The 24794-nt window shown below is 48.0% G+C and overlaps 1 protein-coding gene across 6 annotated transcripts in view; it reads left to right on the top strand.

Moving 5' to 3' along the window:
• GATAD2A (GATA zinc finger domain containing 2A) overlaps positions 1–24794 on the top strand; it is a 268346-nt gene that overhangs the window by 195081 nt on the left and 48471 nt on the right. For all 6 annotated transcript variants that reach the window (XM_069215732.1, XM_069215734.1, XM_069215733.1 and 3 more), the window contains one exon: positions 19230–19500. In XM_069215732.1, coding sequence (XP_069071833.1) covers positions 19230–19500 — 271 coding nt within the window. The remainder of the gene's footprint in view (positions 1–19229; positions 19501–24794) is intronic.

The following is a 24794-nucleotide window of genomic DNA, read 5'->3' as shown; positions in this document are numbered from 1 at the left end:
GAGTGGGTTTCCCTAAGGAGGTGGTGTCTGACAGAGGTACCAACTTCATGTCAGCATACCTAAAGCACATGTGGAATGAGTGTGGAGTGACTTATAAATTCACTACACCTTACCATCCACAAACTAATGGCTTAGTTGAGAGATTCAACAAGACATTAAAAGGCATGATCATGGGGCTCCCAGAAAAACTCAAAAGGAGATGGGATGTCCTCCTGCCATGTCTGCTTTTAGCTTACAGGGAGGTACCACAGAAGGGAGTAGGGTTCTCACCCTTTGAACTTCTGTTTGGTCATCCTGTAAGGGGACCACTTGCCCTTGTTAAAGAAGGCTGGGAGAGACCTCTCCATGAGCCTAAACAGGACATAGTGGACTATGTACTTGGCCTTCGCTCTAGAATGGCAGAGTACATGGAAAAGGCAACCAAAAACCTTGAGGCCAGCCAACAACTCCAGAAGTTTTGGTATGACCAAAAGGCTGCACTGGTTGAGTTCCAACCAGGGCAGAAAGTCTGGGTTCTGGAGCCTGTGGCTCCCAGGGCACTCCAGGACAAATGGAGTGGCCCTTACCCAGTACTAGAAAGGAAGAGTCAGGTCACCTACCTGGTGGACCTGGGCACAAGCAGGAGCCCCAAGAGGGTGATCCATGTAAACCGCCTTAAGCTCTTCCACGACAGGGCTGATGTCAATCTGTTGATGGTAACAGATGAGGATCAGGAGGCAGAGAGTGAACCTCTCCCTGATCTTCTGTCATCAGACCCAAAAGATGGTACAGTAGATGGAGTGATCTACTCAGACACCCTCTCTGGCCAACAGCAAGCTGATTGTAGGAGAGTCCTACAACAGTTTCCTGAACTCTTCTCCTTAACCCCTGGTCAGACACACCTGTGTACCCATGATGTGGACACAGGAGACAGCATGCCTGTCAAGAACAAAATCTTTAGACAGTCTGACCATGTTAAGGAAAGCATCAAGGTGGAAGTCCACAAGATGCTGGAATTGGGAGTGATTGAGCGCTCTGACAGCCCCTGGGCTAGCCCAGTGGTCTTAGTCCCCAAACCTCACACCAAAGATGGAAAGAAAGAGATGAGGTTTTGTGTGGACTACAGAGGGCTCAATTCTGTCACCAAGACAGATGCCCATCCAATTCCAAGAGCTGATGAGCTCATTGATAAATTAGGTGCTGCCAAATTTCTAAGTACCTTTGACTTGACAGCAGGGTACTGGCAAATAAAAATGGCACCTGGAGCAAAAGAAAAGACAGCATTCTCCACACCTGATGGGCATTATCAGTTTACTGTTATGCCCTTTGGTTTAAAGAATGCCCCTGCCACCTTCCAAAGGTTGGTGAATCAAGTCCTTGCTGGCTTGGAGTCCTTTAGCACAGCTTATCTTGATGATATTGCTGTCTTTAGCTCCACCTGGCAGGATCACCTGGTCCACCTGAGGAAGGTTTTGAAGGCTCTGCAATCTGCAGGCCTCTCTATCAAGGCATCCAAATGCCAGATAGGGCAGGGAACTGTGGTTTACTTGGGACACCTTGTAGGTGGAGGCCAAGTTCAGCCACTCCAACCCAAGATCCAGACCATTCTGGACTGGGTAGCTCCAAAAACCCAGACTCAAGTCAGGGCATTCCTTGGCTTGACTGGGTACTACAGGAGGTTTGTGAAGGGATATGGATCCATTGTGACAGCCCTCACTGAGCTCACCTCCAAGAAAATGCCCAAGAAAGTGAACTGGACTGTGGACTGCCAACAGGCCTTTGACACCCTGAAACAAGCAATGTGCTCAGCACCAGTTCTCAAAGCTCCAGATTATTCTAAGCAGTTCATTGTGCAGACTGATGCCTCTGAACATGGGATAGGGGCAGTTTTGTCCCAAACAAATGATGATGGCCTTGACCAGCCTGTTGCTTTCATTAGCAGGAGGTTACTCCCCAGGGAGCAGCGTTGGAGTGCCATTGAGAGGGAGGCCTTTGCTGTGGTTTGGTCCCTGAAGAAGCTGAGACCATACCTCTTTGGGACTCACTTCCTAGTTCAAACTGACCACAGACCTCTCAAATGGCTGATGCAAATGAAAGGTGAAAATCCTAAACTGTTGAGGTGGTCCATCTCCCTACAGGGAATGGACTTTATAGTGGAACACAGACCTGGGACTGCCCATGCCAATGCAGATGGCCTTTCCAGGTTCTTCCACTTAGAAAATGAAGACTCTCTTGGGAAAGGTTAGTCTCATCCTCTTTCGTTTGGGGGGGGGTTGTGTAAGGAAATGCCTCCTTGGCATGGTTGCCCCCTGACTTTTTGCCTTTGCTGATGCTATGTTTACAATTGAAAGTGTGCTGAGGCCTGCTAACCAGGCCCCAGCACCAGTGTTCTTTCCCTAACCTGTACTTTTGTATCCACAATTGGCAGACCCTGGCATCCAGATAAGTCCCTTGTAACTGGTACCTCTAGTACCAAGGGCCCTGATGCCAAGGAAGGTCTCTAAGGGCTGCAGCATGTCTTATGCCACCCTGGAGACCTCTCACTCAGCACAGACACACTGCTTACCAGCTTGTGTGTGCTAGTGAGGACAAAACGAGTAAGTCGACATGGCACTCCCCTCAGGGTGCCATGCCAGCCTCTCACTGCCTATGCAGTATAGGTAAGACACCCCTCTAGCAGGCCTTACAGCCCTAAGGCAGGGTGCACTATACCATAGGTGAGGGTACCAGTGCATGAGCAGGGGACCCCTACAGTGTCTAAACAAAACCTTAGACATTGTAAGTGCAGGGTAGCCATAAGAGTATATGGTCTGGGAGTCTGTCAAACACGAACTCCACAGCACCATAATGGCTACACTGAAAACTGGGAAGTTTGGTATCAAACTTCTCAGCACAATAAATGCACACTGATGCCAGTGTACATTTTATTGTAAAATACACCCCAGAGGGCACCTTAGAGGTGCCCCCTGAAACTTAACCGACTACCTGTGTAGGCTGACTAGTTTTAGCAGCCTGCCACAAACCGAGACATGTTGCTGGCCCCATGGGGAGAGTGCCTTTGTCACTCTGAGGCCAGTAACAAAGCCTGCACTGGGTGGAGATGCTAACACCTCTCCCAGGCAGGAATTGTCACACCTGGCGGTGAGCCTCAAAGGCTCACCTCCTTTGTGCCAACCCAGCAGGACACTCCAGCTAGTGGAGTTGCCCGCCCCCTCCGGCCAGGCCCCACTTTTGGCGGCAAGGCCGGAGAAAATAATGAGAATAACAAGGAGGAGTCACTGGCCAGTCAGGACAGCCCCTAAGGTGTCCTGAGCTGAGGTGACTCTAACTTTTAGAAATCCTCCATCTTGCAGATGGAGGATTCCCCCAATAGGGTTAGGATTGTGACCCCCTCCCCTTGGGAGGAGGCACAAAGAGGGTGTACCCACCCTCAGGGTTAGTAGCCATTGGCTACTAACCCCCCAGACCTAAACACGCCCTTAAATTTAGTATTTAAGGGCTACCCTGAACCCTAGAAAATTAGATTCCTGCAACTACAAGAAGAAGGACTGCCTAGCTGAAAACCCCTGCAGCGGAAGACCAGAAGACGACAACTGCCTTGGCTCCAGAAACTCACCGGCCTGTCTCCTGCCTTCCAAAGATCCTGCTCCAGCGACGCCTTCCAAAGGGACCAGCGACCTCGACATCCTCTGAGGACTGCCCCTGCTTCGAAAAGACAAGAAACTCCCGAGGACAGCGGACCTGCTCCAAGAAAAGCTGCAACTTCGTTTCCAGCAGCTTTAAAGAACCCTGCAAGCTCCCCGCAAGAAGCGTGAGACTTGCAACACTGCACCCGGCGACCCCGACTCGGCTGGTGGCGATCCAACACCTCAGGAGGGACCCCAGGACTACTCTGATACTGTGAGTACCAAAACCTGTCCCCCCTGAGCCCCCACAGCGCCGCCTGCAGAGGGAATCCCGAGGCTTCCCCTGACCGCGACTCTTTGAACCTAAAGTCCCGACGCCTGGGAGAGACCCTGCACCCGCAGCCCCCAGGACCTGAAGGACCGGACTTTCACTGGAGAAGTGACCCCCAGGAGTCCCTCTCCCTTGCCCAAGTGGAGGTTTCCCCGAGGAATCCCCCCCTTGCCTGCCTGCAGCGCTGAAGAGATCCCGAGATCTCTCATAGACTAACATTGAAAACCCGACGCTTGTTTCTACACTGCACCCGGCCGCCCCCGCGCTGCTGAGGGTGAAATTTCTGTGTGGACTTGTGTCCCCCCCGGTGCCCTACAAAACCCCTCTGGTCTGCCCTCCGAAGACGCGGGTACTTACCTGCAAGCAGACCGGAACCGGGGCACCCCCTTCTCTCCATTCTAGCCTATGTGTTTTGGGCACCACTTTGAACTCTGCACCTGACCGGCCCTGAGCTGCTGGTGTGGTGACTTTGGGGTTGCTCTGAACCCCCAACGGTGGGCTACCTTGGACCAAGAACTGAACCCTGTAAGTGTCCTACTTACCTGGTAAAACTAACAAAAACTTACCTCCCCCAGGAACTGTGAAAATTGCACTAAGTGTCCACTTTTGAAACAGCTATTTGTCAATAACTTGAAAAGTATACATGCAATTTTGATGATTTGAAGTTCCTAAAGTACTTACCTGCAATACCTTTCGAATGAGATATTACATGTGGAATTTGAACCTGTGGTTCTTAAAATAAACTAAGAAAAGATATTTTTCTATACAAAAACCTATTGGCTGGATTTGTCTCGGAGTGTGTGTACCTCATTTATTGTCTATGTGTATGTACAACAAATGCTTAACACTACTCCTTGGATAAGCCTACTGCTCGACCACACTACCACAAAATAGAGCATTAGTATTATCTATTTTTACCACTATTTTACCTCTAAGGGGAACCCTTGGACTCTGTGCATGCTATTCCTTACTTTGAAATAGCACATACAGAGCCAACTTCCTACAGCCTGTAGTTGCAGTTTTCTTATTTGTACGTATGTGTAAGGAAATGCCTCCTTGGCATGGTTACCCCCTGACTTTTTGCCTTTGCTGATGCTATGTTTTGAATTGAAAGTGTGCTGAGGCCTGCTAACCAGGCCCCAGCACCAGTGTTCTTTCCCTAACCTGTACTTTTGTATCCATAATTGGCACACCCTGGCATCCAGGTAAGTCCCTTGTAACTGGTACCTCTGGTACCAAGGGCCCTGATGCCAGGGAAGGTCTCTAAGGGCTGCAGCATGTCTTATGCCACCCTGGAGACCCCTCACTCAGCACAGACACACTGCTTACCAGCTTGTGTGTGCTAGTGAGAACAAAATGAGTAAGTCGACATGGCACTCCCCTCAGGGTGCCATGCAGCCTCTCACTGCCTATGCAGTATAGGTAAGACACCCCTCTAGCAGGCCTTACAGCCCTAAGGCAGGGTGCACTATACCATAGGTGAGGGCACCAGTGCATGAGCACTGTGCCCCTACAGTGTCTAAGCCAAACCTTAGACATTGTAAGTGCAGGGTAGCCATAAGAGTATATGGTCTGGGAGTCTGTCAAACACGAACTCCACAGCACCATAATGGCTACACTGAAAACTGGGAAGTTTGGTATCAAACTTCTCAGCACAATAAATGCACACTGATGCCAGTGTACATTTTATTGTAAAATACACCCCAGATGGCACCTTAGAGGTGCCCCCTGAAACCTTAACCGACTATCTGTGTAGGCTGACTGGTTCCAGCAGCCTGCCACAACCGAGACATGTTGCTGGCCCCATGGGGAGAGTGCCTTTGTCACTCTGAGGCCAGTAACAAAGCCTGCACTGGGTGGAGATGCTAACACCTCCCCCAGGCAGGAGCTATCACACCTGGCGGTGAGCCTCAAAGGCTCACCTCTTTGTGCCAGCACCGCAGGACACTCCAGCTAGTGGAGTTGCCCGCCCCCTCCGGCCACGGCCCCCACTTTTGGCGGCAAGGCCGGAGAAAATAATGAGAACAACAAGGAGGAGTCACTGGCCAGTCAGGACAGCCCCTAAGGTGTCCTGAGCTGAAGTGACTAACTTTTAGAAATCCTCCATCTTGCAGATGGAGGATTCCCCCAATAGGATTAGGGATGTGACCCCCTCCCCTTGGGAGGAGACACAAAGAGGGTGTACTCACCCTCAGGGCTAGTAGCCATTGGCTACTAACCCCCCAGACCTAAACACGCCCTTAAATTTAGTATTTAAGGGCTTCCATGAACCTAAGAATTTAGATTCCTGAAACTACAAGAAGAAGAGGACTGCTGAGCTGAAAAACCCCTGCAGAGGAAGAACAGAAGACACCAACTGCCTTGGCCCCAGACTTACCGGCCTGTCTCCTGCCTTCCAAAGAAACCTGCTCCAGCGACGCTTTCCAAGGGACCAGCGACCTCTGAATCCTCTGAGGACTGCCCTGCTTCAAGAAAGACAAACTCCAGAGGACAGCGGCACTGCTCCAAAAGAACTGCAACTTTGTTTCAAGGAGCAGATTTAAAGACCCCTGCAACTCCCCGCAAGAAGCGTGAGACTTGCAACACTGCACCCGGCGACCCCGACTCGACTGGTGGAGAACCAACACCTCAGGGAGGACCCTCCGGCGACTCCAAGACTGTGAGTAACCAAAGTTGTCCCCCCTGAGCCCCCACAGCGACGCCTGCAGAGGGAATCCCGGGGCTCCCCCTGACCGCGACTGCCTGAACTCCATTTCCCGACGGCTGGAAAAGACCCTGCACCCGCAGCCCCCAGCACCTGAAGGAACGGAACTCTGGTGCAGGAGTGACCCCCAGGAGGCCCTCTCCCTTGCCCAGGTGGTGGCTACCCCGAGGAGCCCCCCCCCCCTTGCCTGCATCGCTGAAGAGACCCCTTGGTCTCCCATAGGAAACTATTGGAAACCCGACGCGTGTTCCCACACTGCACCCGGCTGCCCCCGCGCCGCTGAGGGTGTACTTTTTGTGCTGACTCGTGTCCCCCCCCCGGTGCCCTAAAAAAAAACCCTGGTCTGCCCTCCGAAGACGCGGGTACTTACCTGCTGGCAGACTAGAACCGGGGCACCCCCTTCTCTCCATTATAGCCTATGTGGTTTGGGCACCTCTTTTGACCTTTGCACCTGACCGGCCCTGAGCTGCTGGTGTGATAACTTTGGGGTTGCTCTGAACCCCCAACGGTGGGCTACCTTGGACCCAAAACTGAAACCTGTAAGTGACTTACTTACCTGTTAAAACTAACATTACTTTACCTCCCCCCAGGAACTGTAAAAATTGCACTGTCCACTTTTAAAACAGCTATTTGTGTTTTATGTAAAAAGTATACATGCTAATGTAATGATTCAAAGTTCCTAAAGTACTTACCTGCAATACCTTTCAAATGAGATATTACATGTAGAATGTGAACCTGTGGTTCTTAAAATAAACGAAGAAAATATATTTTTCTATAACAAAACCTATTGGCTGGATTTGTCTGAGTGTGTGTTCCTCATTTATTGCCTGTGTGTATGTACAACAAATGCTTAACACTACTCCTTGGATAAGCCTACTGCTCGACCACACTACCACAAAATAGAGCATTAGTATTATCTCTTTTTGCCACTATCTTACCTCTAAGGGGAACCCTTGGACTCTGTGCATGCTATTCCTTACTTTGAAATAGCACATACAGAGCCAACTTCCTACAGTATGTATATACATTTACATGAACATCTATTTTACTTCCTATTTTTAAACATTTATATTCTTACTCTATCACTCCTTCCTACACCCTTAAGTGGGACAACAATCTAACAATGGAGTCGATGCCCATGCGCAGTATGACCGAGAAGAGGAGTCACTCGATCCTGTGACTCCAAAAAGACTTCTTTGAAGAAAAACAACTTGTAACACTCCGTGCCCAACACTAGATGGCGGAAGCAATGCATAGCATGTGAATCTGCAGCACTACATGCCACGAACAGATGTACACTGGGTAAGTGACATTTTCCATATCGCTGCAGCCTATATAAAAGGCTAAAATGGCCATCTTACTTTTTAATTTTATACAAATATTCAGTTACTAAAACTCAGGTCATTGAAAGAAAAATGACCATAGAAATCTTCCACAAATCTTTAGATAAAAGGAAAAAGAAAGGGAATGAGAGACATTGTTGGCCAGTAGGATGCCATTCAAAGAATAACTGAGATAACTGACACTACCTTTAAGAACCTCACGGTACCCTATGTATCCCATCATGCATCATAGGTGACAGGTCAGTTCATATTTCCGACTTCTACTGTTAGGATCCTGGAGCACTGAGCTCTGCTTTTTTGACAGATCTGTCGGGCAACACATTTTCAAATCATTTCAAGTCAATCTTTTCAATATCCTTAGTACCCGGAGGATAGAGACCAGTTTTTCTGACAGAAATCTAAATTTTATTTTGGTCAGTAATGCATTCACTCTCTGTGAAGTAACTGTCCTTTGGGAAGAATGCAGCTCAGACTGGCCCATACTGTGTTGTTTTGTTGCTCTCCAGATGCACTCTAAGGGACAGAGACAAGATGAGGCTGCATGGACTCCAGGAGAGAGGAACAGTTGGTTTACCAAGAGGCCTTGGAGATCATCTATCTAACTCAAAAGAACCCCCTTCTCATCCATAAAACTCCCCACAGAGGAAGAGCTTTTGAGAGACAAGCCAAGACCGCCCCAGTTAACGTAGAGTTATGGCGTCGAGAATGGAAAAGATACCTGTTTGTTCGTCAAAGACAGTCCGAAGGTGGGGGGGGTCATCTCATCACCCAACATTGAAGAACACATGTCACCCAGCATCAAACTCCCATCGCCGTCACCGATGAGGGCAAGAAAACATTGTGTTCGATGGCATCTGTCGCTGTAGATACACATGTTCTGCATAGCTCGCCATCTGGTGTTGGGTCGGAGTGTGTAAAGAAATGGCTCCCTGTTGCAGTTACCCCCCCCACTTTTTGCCTGATACTGATGCTGACTTGACTGAGAAGAGTGCTGGGACCCTGCTAACCAGGCCCCAGCACCAGTGTTCCTTCACCTAAAATGTACCATTGTATCCACAATTGGCACACCCTGGCATTCAGATAAGTCCCTTGTAACTGGTACGTTCGATGGCATCTGTCGCTGTAGATACGCATGTTCTGCAATAGCTCGCCATCTGGTGTTGGGCCGGAGTGTTACAAGTTGTTTTTCTTCGAAGAAGTCTTTCGAGTCACGGGACCGAGTGACTCCTCCTTTTGTCTCCATTGCGCATGGGCGTCGACTCCATCTTCGATTGTTTTTTTTCCGCCATCGGGTTCGGACGTGTTCCTGTCGCTCCGAGTTTCGGAACGGAAAAAATAGTTAATTTCGGAAGATTTTCGTCGGTATTGTTGCGTTCGGGATCGGCGTACTTAGATTCCACACCGCATCGAAGATCGAAGAGCTCCGGTGCCCTTCGGGGTAGTTTTTCGATCCTCCGTCGGGGCCTGGTCGGCCCGACCGCGTGCTGAAGAACGCCGATGGAACGGACCCCGTTCCGTTTCTGCCCCAAATGCCACAATAAATACCCCTACACAGACCAACACTTGGTCTGCAACCTGTGCCTGTCACCTGAGCACAGCGAAGACACCTGCGAGGCCTGTCGTGCGTTCCGGTCCCGAAAAACACTCCGAGACCGTCGAGCCAGAAGACTTCAAATGGCGTCCGCGCCGACAGCCCACCGAGAGTTCGAGGAGCAGGAAGAGGAAGGTACCTTCTCGATCCAAGACTCAGACTCCGAAGGATTCGACGATACACAAACCGTGAGTAAGACGTCGAAAACCACACAAAGAAACATTTACAAGGCCCAGGGGACGCCACTGCCACCAGGCCATGGCTCGACCCATTAATTCGGTGACCGACCGTCGGCACCGAAAAAGGCCCAAACAGTGCCGAGATCGTCCGACTCCGGTCGAGACACCGGCACGCAGCCTTCTCGGGACCGAGAAAGTGCTGGAGACAAGCCTCGACACCGAGATGCCGGTGTGGACACGGCTCGACGCCGAGACAGCGGCACCGAAACAGATCGACGCCGAGAGGTTTCGGCCCCGAAAAGGAAAAAAGTCACATCGGAGCCGAAAAAACACGCAGGCAAAGTTTCGATGCCGAAACAAACTGCAAGCGACCCAGCTTCAGGCTCTTATACAGAAGAGCACTCGCTAACCTCCCAAATGCAAAAGCATAGGTTTGAGGAAGAGCTACAAGCAACTGATGTGGACCATACGCAAAAGCGTATCTTCATTCAGCAGGGGACAGGAAAAATAAGCACCCTTCCCCCCCATTAGGAGAAAGAGAAGGTTGGAGTTCCAGACGGAACAAGCACCACAACCAAAAGTGGTGAAAAGAGTTACACCACCACCCTCTCCTCCGCCCGTGATTAACGTTTCACCAGCACAAACGCCATCACACTCCCCAGCTCACACCACCATGAGCCAGGGTGACCAAGATCAGGACGCATGGGACCTATACGACGCCCCAGTGTCAGATAACAGCCCGGAGGCATACCCTACAAAACCATCTCCACCAGAAGACAGCACCGCGTACTCTCAGGTGGTGGCTAGAGCAGCACAATTTCACAACGTAAGCCTCCACTCAGAACAGGTCGAGGATGATTTCTTGTTCAACACACTCTCCTCCACCCACAGCTCCTACCAAAGCCTGCCTATGCTCCCTGGTATGCTCCGGCACGCAAAAGACATATTTAAGGACCCGGTCAAAAGTAGGGCAATCACACCAAGGGTGGAAAAAAAGTATACGCCGCCTCCTACGGACCCGGTTTTCATCACAACACAGCTGCCACCAGACTCTGTTGTTGTAGGAGCAGCTAGGAAAAGGGCCAACTCTCACACATCTGGAGATGCACCACCCCCAGATAAAGAAAGCCGCAAGTTCGATGCAGCTGGTAAGAGAGTCGCAGCACAAGCTGCAAACCAGTGGCGCATCGCGAACTCCCAGGCACTACTTGCGCGCTATGACAGAGCCCACTGGGACGAGATGCAACATCTCATTGAACATCTGCCCAAAGACTTCCAAAATAGGGCAAAACAAGTGGTTGAGGAGGGACAGACCATCTCCAACAACCAGATACGTTCCTCCATGGACGCTGCAGATACAGCTGCACGGACAATTAATACATCTGTAACTATCAGAAGGCATGCATGGCTCCGAACGTCTGGATTTAAACCAGAGATTCATCAAGCAGTTCTCAATATGCCTTTTAATGAAAAAGAACTGTTAGGTCCAGAAGTGGACACAGCGATTGAGAAACTCAAAAAAGATACGGACACTGCCAAAGCCATGGGCGCACTCTACTCCCCGCAGAGCAGAGGGAATTACAGCACATTCCGTAAAACGCCCTTTCGAGGGGGGTTTCGGGGTCAAAGCACACAAGCCAGCACCTCACAAGCAACACCGTCCACTTACCAGGGACAGTATAGAGGAGGTTTTCGGGGACAATATAGAGGAGGGCAATTCCCTAGAAATAGAGGGAGATTTCAAAGCCCCAAAACCCCTACTACTAAACAATGACTCACATGTCACTCACCCCCTCCACACAACACCAGTGGGGGGAAGAATAGGTCATTATTACAAAGCATGGGAGGAAATCACTACAGACACTTGGGTTCTAGCAATTATCCAACATGGTTATTGCATAGAATTTCTACAATTCCCTCCAAACATACCACCAAAAGCACAAAATTTAACAACACACCATTCCAATCTCCTGGAGATAGAAGTGCAGGCACTATTGCAAAAGAATGCAATCGAATTAGTGCCAAACACACAAATAAACACAGGAGTTTACTCACTGTACTTTCTGATACCAAAGAAGGACAAAACGCTGAGACCAATCCTAGACCTCAGAGTAGTGAACACTTTCATCAAATCAGACCACTTCCACATGGTCACACTACAAGAAGTATTGCCATTGCTAAAACTGCACGACTACATGGCAACTTTAGACCTCAAGGATGCTTATTTCCATATACCAATACACCCATCGCACAGGAAATACCTAAGGTTTGTATTCAAAGGAATACATTACCAATTCAAGGTACTGCCTTTCGGATTAACAACCGCACCAAGAGTCTTTACCAAATGTCTAGCAGTAGTCGCAGCACACATAAGAAGGCAGCAAATACATGTGTTCCCATATCTAGACGACTGGCTAATCAAGGCCCATTCGTTAATAGAGTGCTCAAATCACACAAATCATATCATACAAACCCTCTTCAAACTAGGGTTCACCGTCAATTTCACAAAATCCAAAATTCTGCCACGCAAGGTACAACAATACCTGGGAGCCATAATAGACACATCAAAAGGAGTAGCCACTCCAAGTCCACAAAGAATTCAAAATTTCAACACCATCATACAACGCATGTATCCAACACAAAAGATACAGGCAAAGATGGTATTACAACTCCTAGGCATGATGTCATCATGCATAGCCATTGTCCCAAACGCAAGACTGCACATGAGGCCCTTACAACAATGCCTAGCATCACAGTGGTCTCAAGCACAGGGTCACCTTCTAGATCTGGTGTTAATAGACCGCCAAACTTACCTCTCGCTTCTGTGGTGGAACAACATAAATTTAAACAAGGGGCGGCCTTTCCAAGACCCAGTGCCACAATACGTAATAACAACAGATGCTTCCATGACAGGGTGGGGAGCACACCTCAATCAACACAGCATACAAGGACAATGGAACGTACATCAAACAAAACTGCATATCAATCACCTAGAACTTCTAGCAGTTTTTCAAGCACTAAAAGCTTTCCAACCAATAATAGTTCACAAATACATTCTCGTCAAAACAGACAACATGACAACAATGTATTATCTAAACAAGCAGGGAGGGACGCACTCCACGCAGTTAAGCCTGCTAGCACAAAAAATTTGGCATTGGGCAATTCACAACCAAATTCGCCTAATTGCACAGTTTATACCAGGGATACAAAATCAACTCGCAGACAATCTCTCTCGAGATCACCAACAGGCCCACGAATGGGAAATTCACCCCCAAATACTGAACACTTATTTCAAACTCTGGGGAACACCTCAGATAGACTTGTTTGCGACAAGGGAGAACGCAAAATGCCAAAACTTCGCATCCAGATACCCACACAAACAATCCCAAGGCAATGCCCTATGGATGAACTGGTCAGGGATATTTGCTTACGCTTTTCCTCCTCTCCCTCTCCTTCCTTACCTGGTAAACAAACTCAGTCAAAGCAAACTCAAACTCATATTGATAGCACCAACTTGGGCAAGGCAACCCTGGTACACAACGCTGCTAGACCTATCAGTGGTACCCTGCATCAAATTGCCCAACAGGCCAGATCTGTTGACACAGCACAACCAAAAGATCAGACACCCAGATCCAGCATCGCTGAATCTAGCAATCTGGCTCCTGAAATCCTAGAATTCGGGCACTTACAACTTACCCAAGAATGTATGGAAGTCATAAAACAAGCAAGAAGGCCATCCACCAGGCACTGCTATGCAAGTAAATGGAAGAGGTTTGTTTGCTACTGCCATATTAATCAAATACAACCATTACACACAACTCCAGAACATGTAGTGGGTTACTTGCTTCACTTACAAAAATCTAACCTAGCTTTCTCTTCCATTAAGATTCACCTTGCAGCAATATCTGCATACCTGCAGACTACCTATTCAACTTCCCTATATAAAATACCAGTCATTAAAGCATTCATGGAGGGCCTTAGGAGAATTATACCACCAAGAACACTACCTGTTCCTTCATGGAACCTAAATGTTGTCCTAACTAGACTTATGGGTCCACCTTTTGAACCCATGCACTCCTGCGACATACAGTTCCTAACCTGGAAGGTGGCATTTCTCATCGCCATTACTTCCCTGAGAAGAGTAAGCGAGATTCAGGCGTTTACTATACAGGAACCTTTTATACAACTACACAAAAATAAAGTCGTCCTAAGGACCAATCCTAAATTTTTGCCAAAGGTTATTTCACCGTTCCATCTAAATCAAACAGTGGAACTTCCAGTGTTCTTTCCACAGCCAGATACCGTAGCTGAAAGGGCACTACATACATTAGATGTCAAAAGAGCATTAATGTATTACATTGACAGAACAAAGAACATCAGAAAGACTAAACAACTCTTTATTGCATTTCAAAAACCTCATGCAGGAAACCCAATTTCAAAACAAGGTATAGCCAGATGGATAGTTAAATGCATCCAAATCTGCTACCTTAAAGCTAAACGACAGGTGCCCATTACACCAAGGGCACACTCAACCAGAAAGAAAGGTGCTACCATGGCCTTTCTAGGAAACATCCCAATGCAAGAAATATGTAAGGCAGCCACATGGTCTACGCCTCACACATTCACCAAGCACTACTGTGTAGACGTGTTATCCGCACAACAAGCCACAGTAGGTCAAGCTGTATTAAGGACATTATTTCAGACTACTTCCACTCCTACAGGCTGATCCACCGCTTTTGGGAAAATAACTGCTTACTAGTCTATGCAGAACATGCGTATCTACAGCGACAGATGCCATCGAACTGAAAATGTCACTTACCCAGTGTACATCTGTTCGTGGCATCAGTCGCAGTAGATTCGCATGTGCCCACCCGCCTCCCCGGGAGCCTGTAGCAGTTTGGAAGTTACCTTCAATTATTTATATATGTATCATCTCAACCTTAAATAGGTGCATACTTAGTCACTCCATTGCATGGGCACTATTACTACAATTCAACTCCTACCTCACCCTCTGCGGGGAAAAACAATCGAAGATGGAGTCGACGCCCATGCGCAATGGAGACAAAAGGAGGAGTCACTCGGTCCCGTGACTCGAAAGACTTCTTCGAAGAAAAACAACTTGTAACACTCCGGCCCAACACCAGATGGCGAGCTATTGCAGAACATGCGAATCTACTGCGACTGATGCCACGAACAGATGTACACTGGGTAAGTGACATTTTCATTCTAGTACCAAGGGCCCTGATGCCAAGGAAGGTCTCTAAGGGCTGCAGCATGTCTTATGCCACCCTAGAGACCCCTCACTCAGCACAGACACACTGCTTACAAGCCTGTGTGTGCTAGTGAGAACAAAATGAGTAAGTCGACATGGCACTCCCCTCAGGGTGCCATGCCAGCCTCTCACTGCCTATGCAGTATAGGTAAGACACCCCTCTAGCAGGCCTTACAGCCCTAAGGCAGGGTGCACTATACCATAGGTGAGGGTACCAGTGCATGAGCACTGTGCCCCTACAGTGTCTAAACAAAACCTTAGACATTGTAAGTGCAGGGTAGCCATAAGAGTATATGGTCTGGGAGTCTGTTTTACACGAACTCCACAGCACCATAATGGCTACACTGAAAACTGGGAAGTTTGGTATCAAACTTCTCAGCACAATAAATGCACACTGATGCCAGTGTACATTTTATTGCAAAACACACCCCAGAGGGCACCTTAGAGGTGCCCCCTGAAACTTAACCGACTGTCTGTGTAGGCTGACTAGTTCCAGCAGCCTGCCACACCAGAGACATGTTGCTGGCCCCATGGGGAGAGTGCCTTTGTCACTCTGAGGCCAGTAACAAAGCCTGCACTGGGTGGAGATGCTAACACCTCCCCCAGGCAGGAGCTGTGACACCTGGCGGTGAGCCTCAAAGGCTCACCCCTTTGTCACAGCCCAGCAGGGCACTCCAGCTTAGTGGAGTTGCCCGCCCCCTCCGGCCACGGCCCCCACTTTTGGCGGCAAGGCTGGAGGGAACAAAGAAAGCAACAAGGAGGAGTCACTGGCCAGTCAGGACAGCCCCTAAGGTGTCCTGAGCTGAGGTGACTCTAACTTTTAGGAATCCTCCATCTTGCAGATGGAGGATCCCCCCAATAGGGTTAGGATTGTGACCCCCTCCCCTTGGGAGGAGGCACAAAGAGGGTGTACCCACCCTCAGGGCTAGTAGCCATTGGCTACTAACCCCCCAGACCTAAACACGCCCTTAAATTTAGTATTTAAGGGCTACCCTGAACCCTAGAAAATTAGATTCCTGCAACTACAAGAAGGACTGCCTAGCTGAAAACCCCTGCAGAGGAAGACCAGAAGACGACAACTGCCTTGGCTCCAGAAACTCACCGGCCTGTCTCATGCCTTCCAAAGATCCTGCTCCAGCGACGCCTTCCAAAGGGACCAGCGACCTCGACATCCTCTGAGGACTGCCCCTGCTTCGAAAAGACAAGAAACTCCCGAGGACAGCGGACCTGCTCCAAGAAAGGCTGCAACTTTGTTTCCAGCAGCCTTGAAAGAACCCTGCAAGCTCCCCGCAAGAAGCGTGAGACTTGCAACACTGCACCCGGCGACCCCGACTCGGCTGGTGGAGATCCAACACCTCAGGAGGGACCCCAGGACTACTCTAATACTGTGAGTACCAAAACCTGTCCCCCCTGAGCCCCCACAGCGCCGCCTGCAGAGGGAATCCCGAGGCTTCCCCTGACCGCGACTCTTTGAATCCAAAGTCCCGACGCCTGGGAGAGACCCTGCACCCGCAGCCCCCAGGACCTGAAGGACCGGACTTTCACTGGAGAAGTGACCCCCAGGAGTCCCTCTCCCTTGCCCAAGTGGAGGTTTCCCCGAGGAACCCCCCCTTGCCTGCCTGCAGCGCTGAAGAGATCCCGAGATCTCTCATAGACTAACATTGCGAACCCGACGCCTGTTTCTACACTGCACCCGGCCGCCCCCGCGCTGCTGAGGGTGAAATTTCTGTGTGGGCTTGTGTCCCCCCCGGTGCCCTACAAAACCCCCCTGGTCTGCCCTCCGAAGACGCGGGTACTTACCTGCAAGCAGACCGGAACCGGGGCACCCCCTTCTCTCCATTCTAGCCTATGTGTTTTGGGCACCACTTTGAACTCTGCACCTGACCGGCCCTGAGCTGCTGGTGTGGTGACTTTGGGGTTGCTCTGAACCCCCAACGGTGGGCTACCTTGGACCAAGAACTGAACCCTGTAAGTGTCAATGCGCAATGGAGACAGAAGGAGGAGTCACTCGGTCCCGTGACTCGAAAGACTTCTTCGAAGAAAAACAACTTGTAACACTCCGACCCAACACCAGATGGCGAGCTATGCAGAACATGTGAATCTCCAGCGACTGATGCCACGAACAGATGTACACTGGGTAAGTGACATTTTCATTATCTACGTCGTCTAGGTCTGCGGCCACAAACACTTGTTGATGTCAACATGTATTGCCATCTTTCTCACCGTCAACAGTCAAGAGACATTCATCGACATGGAAGTCTAAGGGATTGACGTTGAGGCACTTAGACCGTACAACGTTGAAAGAAAAACAGTGGTCGTTGCATATACCGCTGATATCAAGGGACAAGATAGTCGACGTCGACAGAGGTTCAATTGCTGCCACCTGATTTAGGAGACTCAAGGCCTCACTCTCCATCTAGGTTCACTTACCACTCCATACGTACCCTCACAGGCTATGGGAAAAACAAGATAACATGGAGTGGGTGCCCATGTGCATTGTCCACGGACACCTCATTACTTGCAAAGCTTCTTTGAAGAAAACAAACTGCACATGTCCGATGGCAACACTAGATGGCAGGAGTATGCAGAGCATGCAGGTCTACAGCCCTTCATGTTGCGAACAGATGCATACAGGATAAATAGCATTTCTCTGCCCCTGTTTGGGCTTTTAATTAAATTCTAATTCTCTTGACGAGCTCACTATGCCACTTTGTTCTTGCTTATTAAAGTTATTGATGTTTAGTTTGTATTTATCTACAAGTACTTGCAAAGCATGAACCTAGCTAGTGAGCTGTGACTGAAAGCAATCTGTCCCTTGTGCACACTCTGTTGAGAAGTGTGGGGATTTCCCTGCATTATACTTTCTTACACGGTGTTTCTTTTGAATATATTATGTTTGCTGAAAATAGCTGGATGCTCTGGGTTTTACCTCTGCACTCTAAAATGAAGACTGAATTTACTTGCAGAGGCCATGACCAATTGTCAGAGTTCCTTATGCATAGAGAACGATCAGACAACAACAAAGCAAACAGTGTGCGTGCAAATTTTACTCTGCCTTGGAATGTGGTATGAACTGGCGTAAAAGGGCCCCAACGCAAGTTATCATTTGCGCAGCCACTTTATTTTGCCAAGGATCTATTGTGCTTGATATCTGGCAGGTGGCTACATGGTAATTATTACATCATTTTACAATATATAGGCCACACTGTAAAAATAAGGCTATTTTAGTCTAGTTCTTTCATAAGCACTTGGTCTGCTATTTGGCTAGTTCATCCAGCGTCCAAGCTAGCGTGTCTGGGAGTATTTAGAGGAGGAATCTGCAGTAAGACTTATCCAGTAAAAAAATAATTTTCTACCTTCAAAAATGTTATTTCTGACGGGTAATTAATATTTTAGTAAACTGCTTATCACTCTGCTCTGCCCCCTTATGTGTGTGTATTTTTTTTGTTACATTTTTCATCGTGGTATTCTATTTATTGAGACTTTTCTGGAGCGAGGATTTTTTTTGGGGGGGGATGGGAAAGGATATTCTTGATTCTGCTTCGTGGAGCTGGGACTTAGCTTCTGGGGAGACTTATGCATTGTTCTTAGGATGATTTCCTTTGCACCACCAGAATGTTGATTTGGTGAAAATATTATGGTCCAGTAAGACTCTCAAAAAGTACTTTTGTGAGTAATGTACAGGAAGATGAGATCTCCATCGGGGTAAGACTTACTGAAGGTAAGTAAACTAATTTGTTTAGGGTACGATAAGTTGTGACACTAACCAATATGAAACTCGTGTACATAGCATTAGTCCCCTTTTCTATATTTCGACCCAGTTTGTTCTCTGAGCTTAAGCTGAACCCGTGGCAAATATATGCTTTCCACCCAGCCACTAATAAGTTACCACATTAAAATAAAATGAAAAACCACTATGGTGTAATGTAAGGAGAGCTAGGCATCAACAGTGGGCCCAGCTTGCCACACACAAGGTTGCCACATGTGCTGCTTTGGTGTGAGCAGAGGGGTTGGGTATATTATACAAGTTATGAGTCGAAGAGTCAAGTGTTGTATTGTAGCTGGATTCAAACATGTAAGGAGTGTCCACTTTGAAGCACGACCCAGCATGCCACCCTGCGGTGTCTTTTTGGAACACAGCAATTGTTTAATATTTCTTTTTAATGTTCCCATCAAAATTATCTTCCATCCTTTATATTTTCAGGCTTCTCCAAATTCAATAAAAGGTACAACGGTGACATCCAGCAACGCTACGACAACAATCTCCTCTATAGTGAACTCCAATTTCTCACCTGCCAGCAGGCAAGCAGCAGACAAACTTGCACTGCGCAAGCAGCTGGAGAAGACTTTGCTAGAGATCCCACCCCCCAAACCCCCTGCCCCAGAGATGAACTTCCTGCCAAGTGCAGCCAACAATGAGTTTATTTACCTGGTCGGTCTGGAAGAGGTGGTGCAGAATCTGTTAGAGACTCAAGGTATATTGGCCTCATTTCCCATTCGAATAAAATGTTTCAAAACATCAAATGTTTTTGCTCACTTTTAGACAGTGAGTTTTTGTAACTGGAACATTCTATTCTTCGAATTTGTGTTCAAATTTGGTATTTTCACGCAGTATCTGTTAAACCACTTTGAATTTAGTTATCATCTATGCATGGCTGTACCAGGTTTGATGTGTATTAAATTAAATGGACCGATTTTACAGAACTTTCAAAGAATCAGGTAGATCACTGTTCAAGTGTTTTATCTGTTTCATAATCATGTATGGTCTTATATATCTGGTTGGATATTATTTTGGTTAGATGGTTAAAAGTCAGCTCCTGGAGAATTGGCAGAATATGTTGCAGATATTTGGGTGGCTGGTCCCAGAAACCTCTTTAAGCAGTCTTTGTGCTTTCAGTGTGTGTGTGTGTGTGTGTGTGTGTGTGTGTGTGTGTGTGTGTGTGTGTGTGTGTGTGTGTGTGTGTGTGTGTGTGTGTGTGTGTGTGTGTGTGTGTGTGTGTGTGTGTGTGTGTGTGTGTGTGTGTGTGTGTGTGTGTGTGTAACTGGTTCCCTAATGTGACTCCTTGCAAAGAGTAGCCATCTGTTTGCTAATGATTTAATTTGTTAAGATGAGTTTAATGTTTTATTTGTTTAATTTTCAAACTGCCTTTAAAGTAGGTGGTTCTTGTTTCCCAGCTCCCTCCCAAGGCTTCACAAGGACGTTAATGTTGTACCAAATTAATTGGGAGCAACTGAACTTGGACAACATGTGCTGTACATATTCTCTTTACTTGGAACAGCTGAGTTAGATGGCATGATTTTATTTGGGCGTGTGATTTTAAAGGGTAGTGCAGTCTGTCAAGAATGTTGGATTTCTCTTTTGTAATGGCTTAGATGTCAGATGCAAACTTGTACCCTTTTTATTACACGATGACTTGTCCACGGCGATACGTCTGGGTCTTGTGAATGAACATAGAGTCCTATTTGACCTTGACAGCTGAACTTTTTGTGCATTTAAGCCCGGAAGTCTAGCAGTCGTGTGCACCTTGGTTGCACCTGCTTTGTGTCCAGTTGATACTTGTCTGCTATTGTAACTTCGGTCTGTGAATGCCTGAAAAGAAAGGTGTTTATAGCAAAACTGCACTTCTCTAACATAACCACATCACATGGCACACATTAATAACGCAGTCTACCCATTTGAATATATATCCTATATCAGCAAGTGAGGATAAGGTATAGGCTATTCCGCTGCACTCCGGTTTCATGTGTTTGTAATGCTAATGTCTGTTATAAACAAGCCTTACAGGAGAGAGAAATGTGTTGCAAGTATAGCGAAGAGAAATTGATCAAGTGCAACACAACAACAAAATCCATCTAGGCCTCCCTCATGTTCTTCTTATGTTGTCCAGAAGCAGTGAACAGTTGGTCTGATTTTCAGACCTCGTTTTTGTTCTGGCCAGCCAAGTTTAATGCCTTTTAAGTATCCAGTCTGTTAACAACTCTCCTGCTCGAATCTCAAAGGCTGTCATCAACCACTTGATTGATGACAAACACTAAAGAGACTTTCAGAACACAATCGATTTTCCTTAAGGACTACATGTGGCCTTAAAAACTTGGTAAACTGTTATGCCACTGAAAAAGCTGTCACGCCCAAGAGCACATAGGAGTGGCAAATTTACTACCACTGTATTATGGTTGGTAAATACAGCACTGGCACCCCACATCACTTCTTGACAGCACTAATAAAAACAAAAGGTTCAGCCAAAGGAATGAAGCAGGTGCAATAGCAGTGGCAAATGCAGTTTTCCATTAGATCATCTGCTGACTGCGGCAATCGGATCAAAAAGATTATCCATCTTTTCTGAAGACTGCAGAGCTCACATGATGAAACCTATTTGGATACTGGATGTAAACTGAGCAGCCGTCTTTGTCAATTTATTAGTCTGTTGTAAAAGTACAGATCTTCTGTTGCCCCCCCCCCCCCCCGAAATCTGAACGTTGCTGTGCATGTTGTCTTCAGTAAACGTTTTCAGACTACTCTAACTTGCAGCAAATATATTTTGATGCAACTGACACACAATTGCTTCTAATTAGGCATGTCCAAGACATTTTTCTAAAAAAAAAAGTTATTGAAGTGGCTTTTCCTAGCTGATGATCCACTTCTCTATACAGTAATTTGCTAGGGTTCAGTATGTCTAGTTAGTAGAAGGACAGGATTTTCGAAGTCCACATTTTTTATACAACCTGTGCGCACAGTTGTTCTAACCTTTCCAGAAGGTCTGTATACCAGGATTATCTAATGAAGCTGGGGATGCTTTTATCATGTCAGTCCATGCAGGTGAGGAAAGGCGTAGACAAATGTCCTAAAACAGGATATCAAAGGCTTCATACAGACTTTTTTTGTCAGGATCTGCTTGTGAATGTTGGGCATTCGCTGTATTTTGGAGTGCAAAAAGACCTACTTTTTGTGTTCCCTCATCTTAAGGGGCTTTTCCTGCCCATCTGGCTGCTGGAGAATCCAGGAAGGTGCTCACATATAGTGACTTTTTCTGACATGCCTATTCTGACCACCTCGACTTTAAAAAGGCAATTGGAGAGATTATCTTTATTTCCATATTTAGAACATGGTGGTAATGTTGCTGATGGCTGTCAGTCTGTTAGCCACCCTTCTTAAAGCATGTTAATAAAGATCCTTGGTCCACCCTAACTGGTCTTCCTGCAAAGGGAAGAAAATCTCATTGTCACACTCAGACCTGTGTGTGACCTTAGTGAGGTGTGAAACCTGCTCCCAGAGCTATTAAAAAAATCTCTTCTCTCTCTTCTCTCTTCCCCCCCCCTCCCCCCCACCCCCCCCTATAGTGTTGATGCCAACTTTGAAAGTGGGCTGGGACCCTGCTAACCAGGCCCCAGCGTTGTTTCCCTAAAACTGTACCTTTGTTTCCACAGTTGGCACAACCTTGGCACACAGTTACGTTCCTTGTAAAAGGTAGCCAGGGCCCTATAGCCAGGTAAGGCTCTAAGGGCCGTAGCAAGTATTATGCTACCCTAGGGGAACCCGCAGCAAGCACATGTACACTGCTTTGCAGCTTGTGAGTGCTGGTGAGGAGAAAAAGACAGTTGATAGCTCTGAGGGTGCCATGCCTACAAATCACTGCCTGTGACATAGGTAAGTCTCCCCTCTAGCAGGCCTTATAGCCCTATGGCAGGGTGCACTATACCACAGGCAGGGGCATAGCTGCATGAGCAATATGCCCCTACAGTGTCTAAGTCCATTCTTAAACATTGTAAGTGCAGTGTAGCCATATTGAGTATATGGTCCGGGAGTTTGTCATTACGAACTCCACAGCTCCATAATGGCTTCACAGTATACTGGAAAGTTTGGTATCAAACGTCTCAACACAATAAACCCACACTGATGCCAGAGTAGGATTTATTGAAAAATGCACACAGAGGGCATCTTACAGATGCCCCCTGTGTGTTAGCCAGACTGCTAGTGTATGACTGACCGGTCTGTGCCAGCCTGCCACTTTCAGACACGTTTCTGACTACATGGGGGGTGAGTGCCTTTGTGCACTCTGTGGTCCGAAACAAAGACTGTCCTGGGTGGAGGTGCTTCACACATCCCCCTCACCCCCCACAGGAACTGTAAAACCTGGCGGTGAGCCTCAAAGACTCAAGCCTCAGATTACAGTGTCCCAGGGCACTCCAGCTAGTGGAGATGTCTGCCCCCCTGGACAAAGCTCCACTTTTGACAGCAAGTCCGGCAGGAAAATTAGGGACAACAGGGAGGTGTGACCACTCCAGCCCAGACCATCCCCAAGGTGTCCAGAGCTGAGGTCACCCCCCTCCCTGCAGAATCCTCCATCTTGGTTTGATGGAAAGGGACCAATAGGATTGTTTGCGCCCCTCCTCCCCAAATGGAGTGGGCACAAGGATGGTGTGTAGCCACCCTCGGGGACAGCAGTTATTGGCTACTGCCCTCTGACCCCTATAATGCCCCTAAATCTAGGATTTAAGGGCCTCCCTGAACCCAGCTCAGCAGATTCCTGGCGACCTATAAGGAGGAATGCTAAGCTGAAACCCTCAGCACAGAGAAGAAGGAAGACAACTGCTTTGGCCCCTACCAGCCTGTCTCCTGCTTCAAAGAACCTGCAAAAGACCAGCGACCTCTGCCCAACTCCAGAGGACTGCCCTGCACCCAAAAGGACCAAGAACCCCAGAGGACAGCGGCTCTGTCTGAGGAAAAACCTACAACCAAGGACTCTCACCTCACTCTGGATGTGCGAGTCTTGACCCCTTGTGCACCCGACTCCCACAGCCTATGTCCAGGTGGCCCACCCAGCAAGAGAGGGTCCCCAGGCGATTGCGAGCAAATGCCCATCCTGGGTTGACCTCTCCACGATGACACATGCAGAGGGAGTCTCGAGGACCCCCCCTGACCGCGAAGCTCCAGACAATGATATCCGATGCCTAAAGACACACTGCACCCACAGCCCCCAGGCCTTGGAGACCTAGACCCCTGGTGCCTCTACGTTCAGCAGGTGGGTCTCCTCCTGGTCCAACCGGTAGTGTCCCCGAGACACCGCCCTGAACCCCGCCTGCAGCCTCTGAGTGGCCCCCGGGGTCTCCTCATAGACCAGCATTGAAAATCTGACATCCTGTTTGCACCCGGCCGCCCTGTGCCAACAAGGGTGTTTGGTGTCTACGTGTGGCCCCTCCAGTGCTCTCTAATTCCCCCATACCCCCACCCCCCGTCTGTCCTCCGAGTCGCAGGTACTCACCTGCTGGCCGACCTGATTTCCAGTACCCTGTCTCCATAGGACTCTATGTTAAAATTGCGCAACTTTGAGCTCTGCACCCGGCGGCCCTGTGTTGCTGGTGGTGAGTGTTTGGGATTAACTTGAACCCCCAACCAGTGGACTTCCTAAAACCTGGAGACTGAAACTAAGTGTTGTACTTACCTGCAAAATGATCTAACATTTCTTCCCCCCCAGGAACTGTTTCTGAAAATTGCACTGTGTCCGTTTTTAAAACAGATTATTGCCAATAATTCAAAAACTGTATAACTTATCAATTTCCAACAAAGTGCTGTTGATACTGATTACTTACCTGCAACTTGAATCTTGTGGTTCTGAAAAATAAATTAAGAAAATATATGTTCGGTGGCATGTGTAGCTGCAGATACACATGCTGTGCATAGTCCGCCGTCTGGTGTTGGGTCGGAGTGTTACAAGTTGTTTTTCTTCGAAGAAGTCTTTTCGAGTCACGAGACCGAGGGACTCCTCCTCCT

The sequence above is a fragment of the Pleurodeles waltl genome, chromosome 12 (genome assembly GCF_031143425.1).
Source record: "Pleurodeles waltl isolate 20211129_DDA chromosome 12, aPleWal1.hap1.20221129, whole genome shotgun sequence".
Classification (NCBI taxonomy): domain Eukaryota; kingdom Metazoa; phylum Chordata; class Amphibia; order Caudata; family Salamandridae; genus Pleurodeles; species Pleurodeles waltl.
This window is presented reverse-complemented; position numbering and strand designations above follow the sequence as displayed.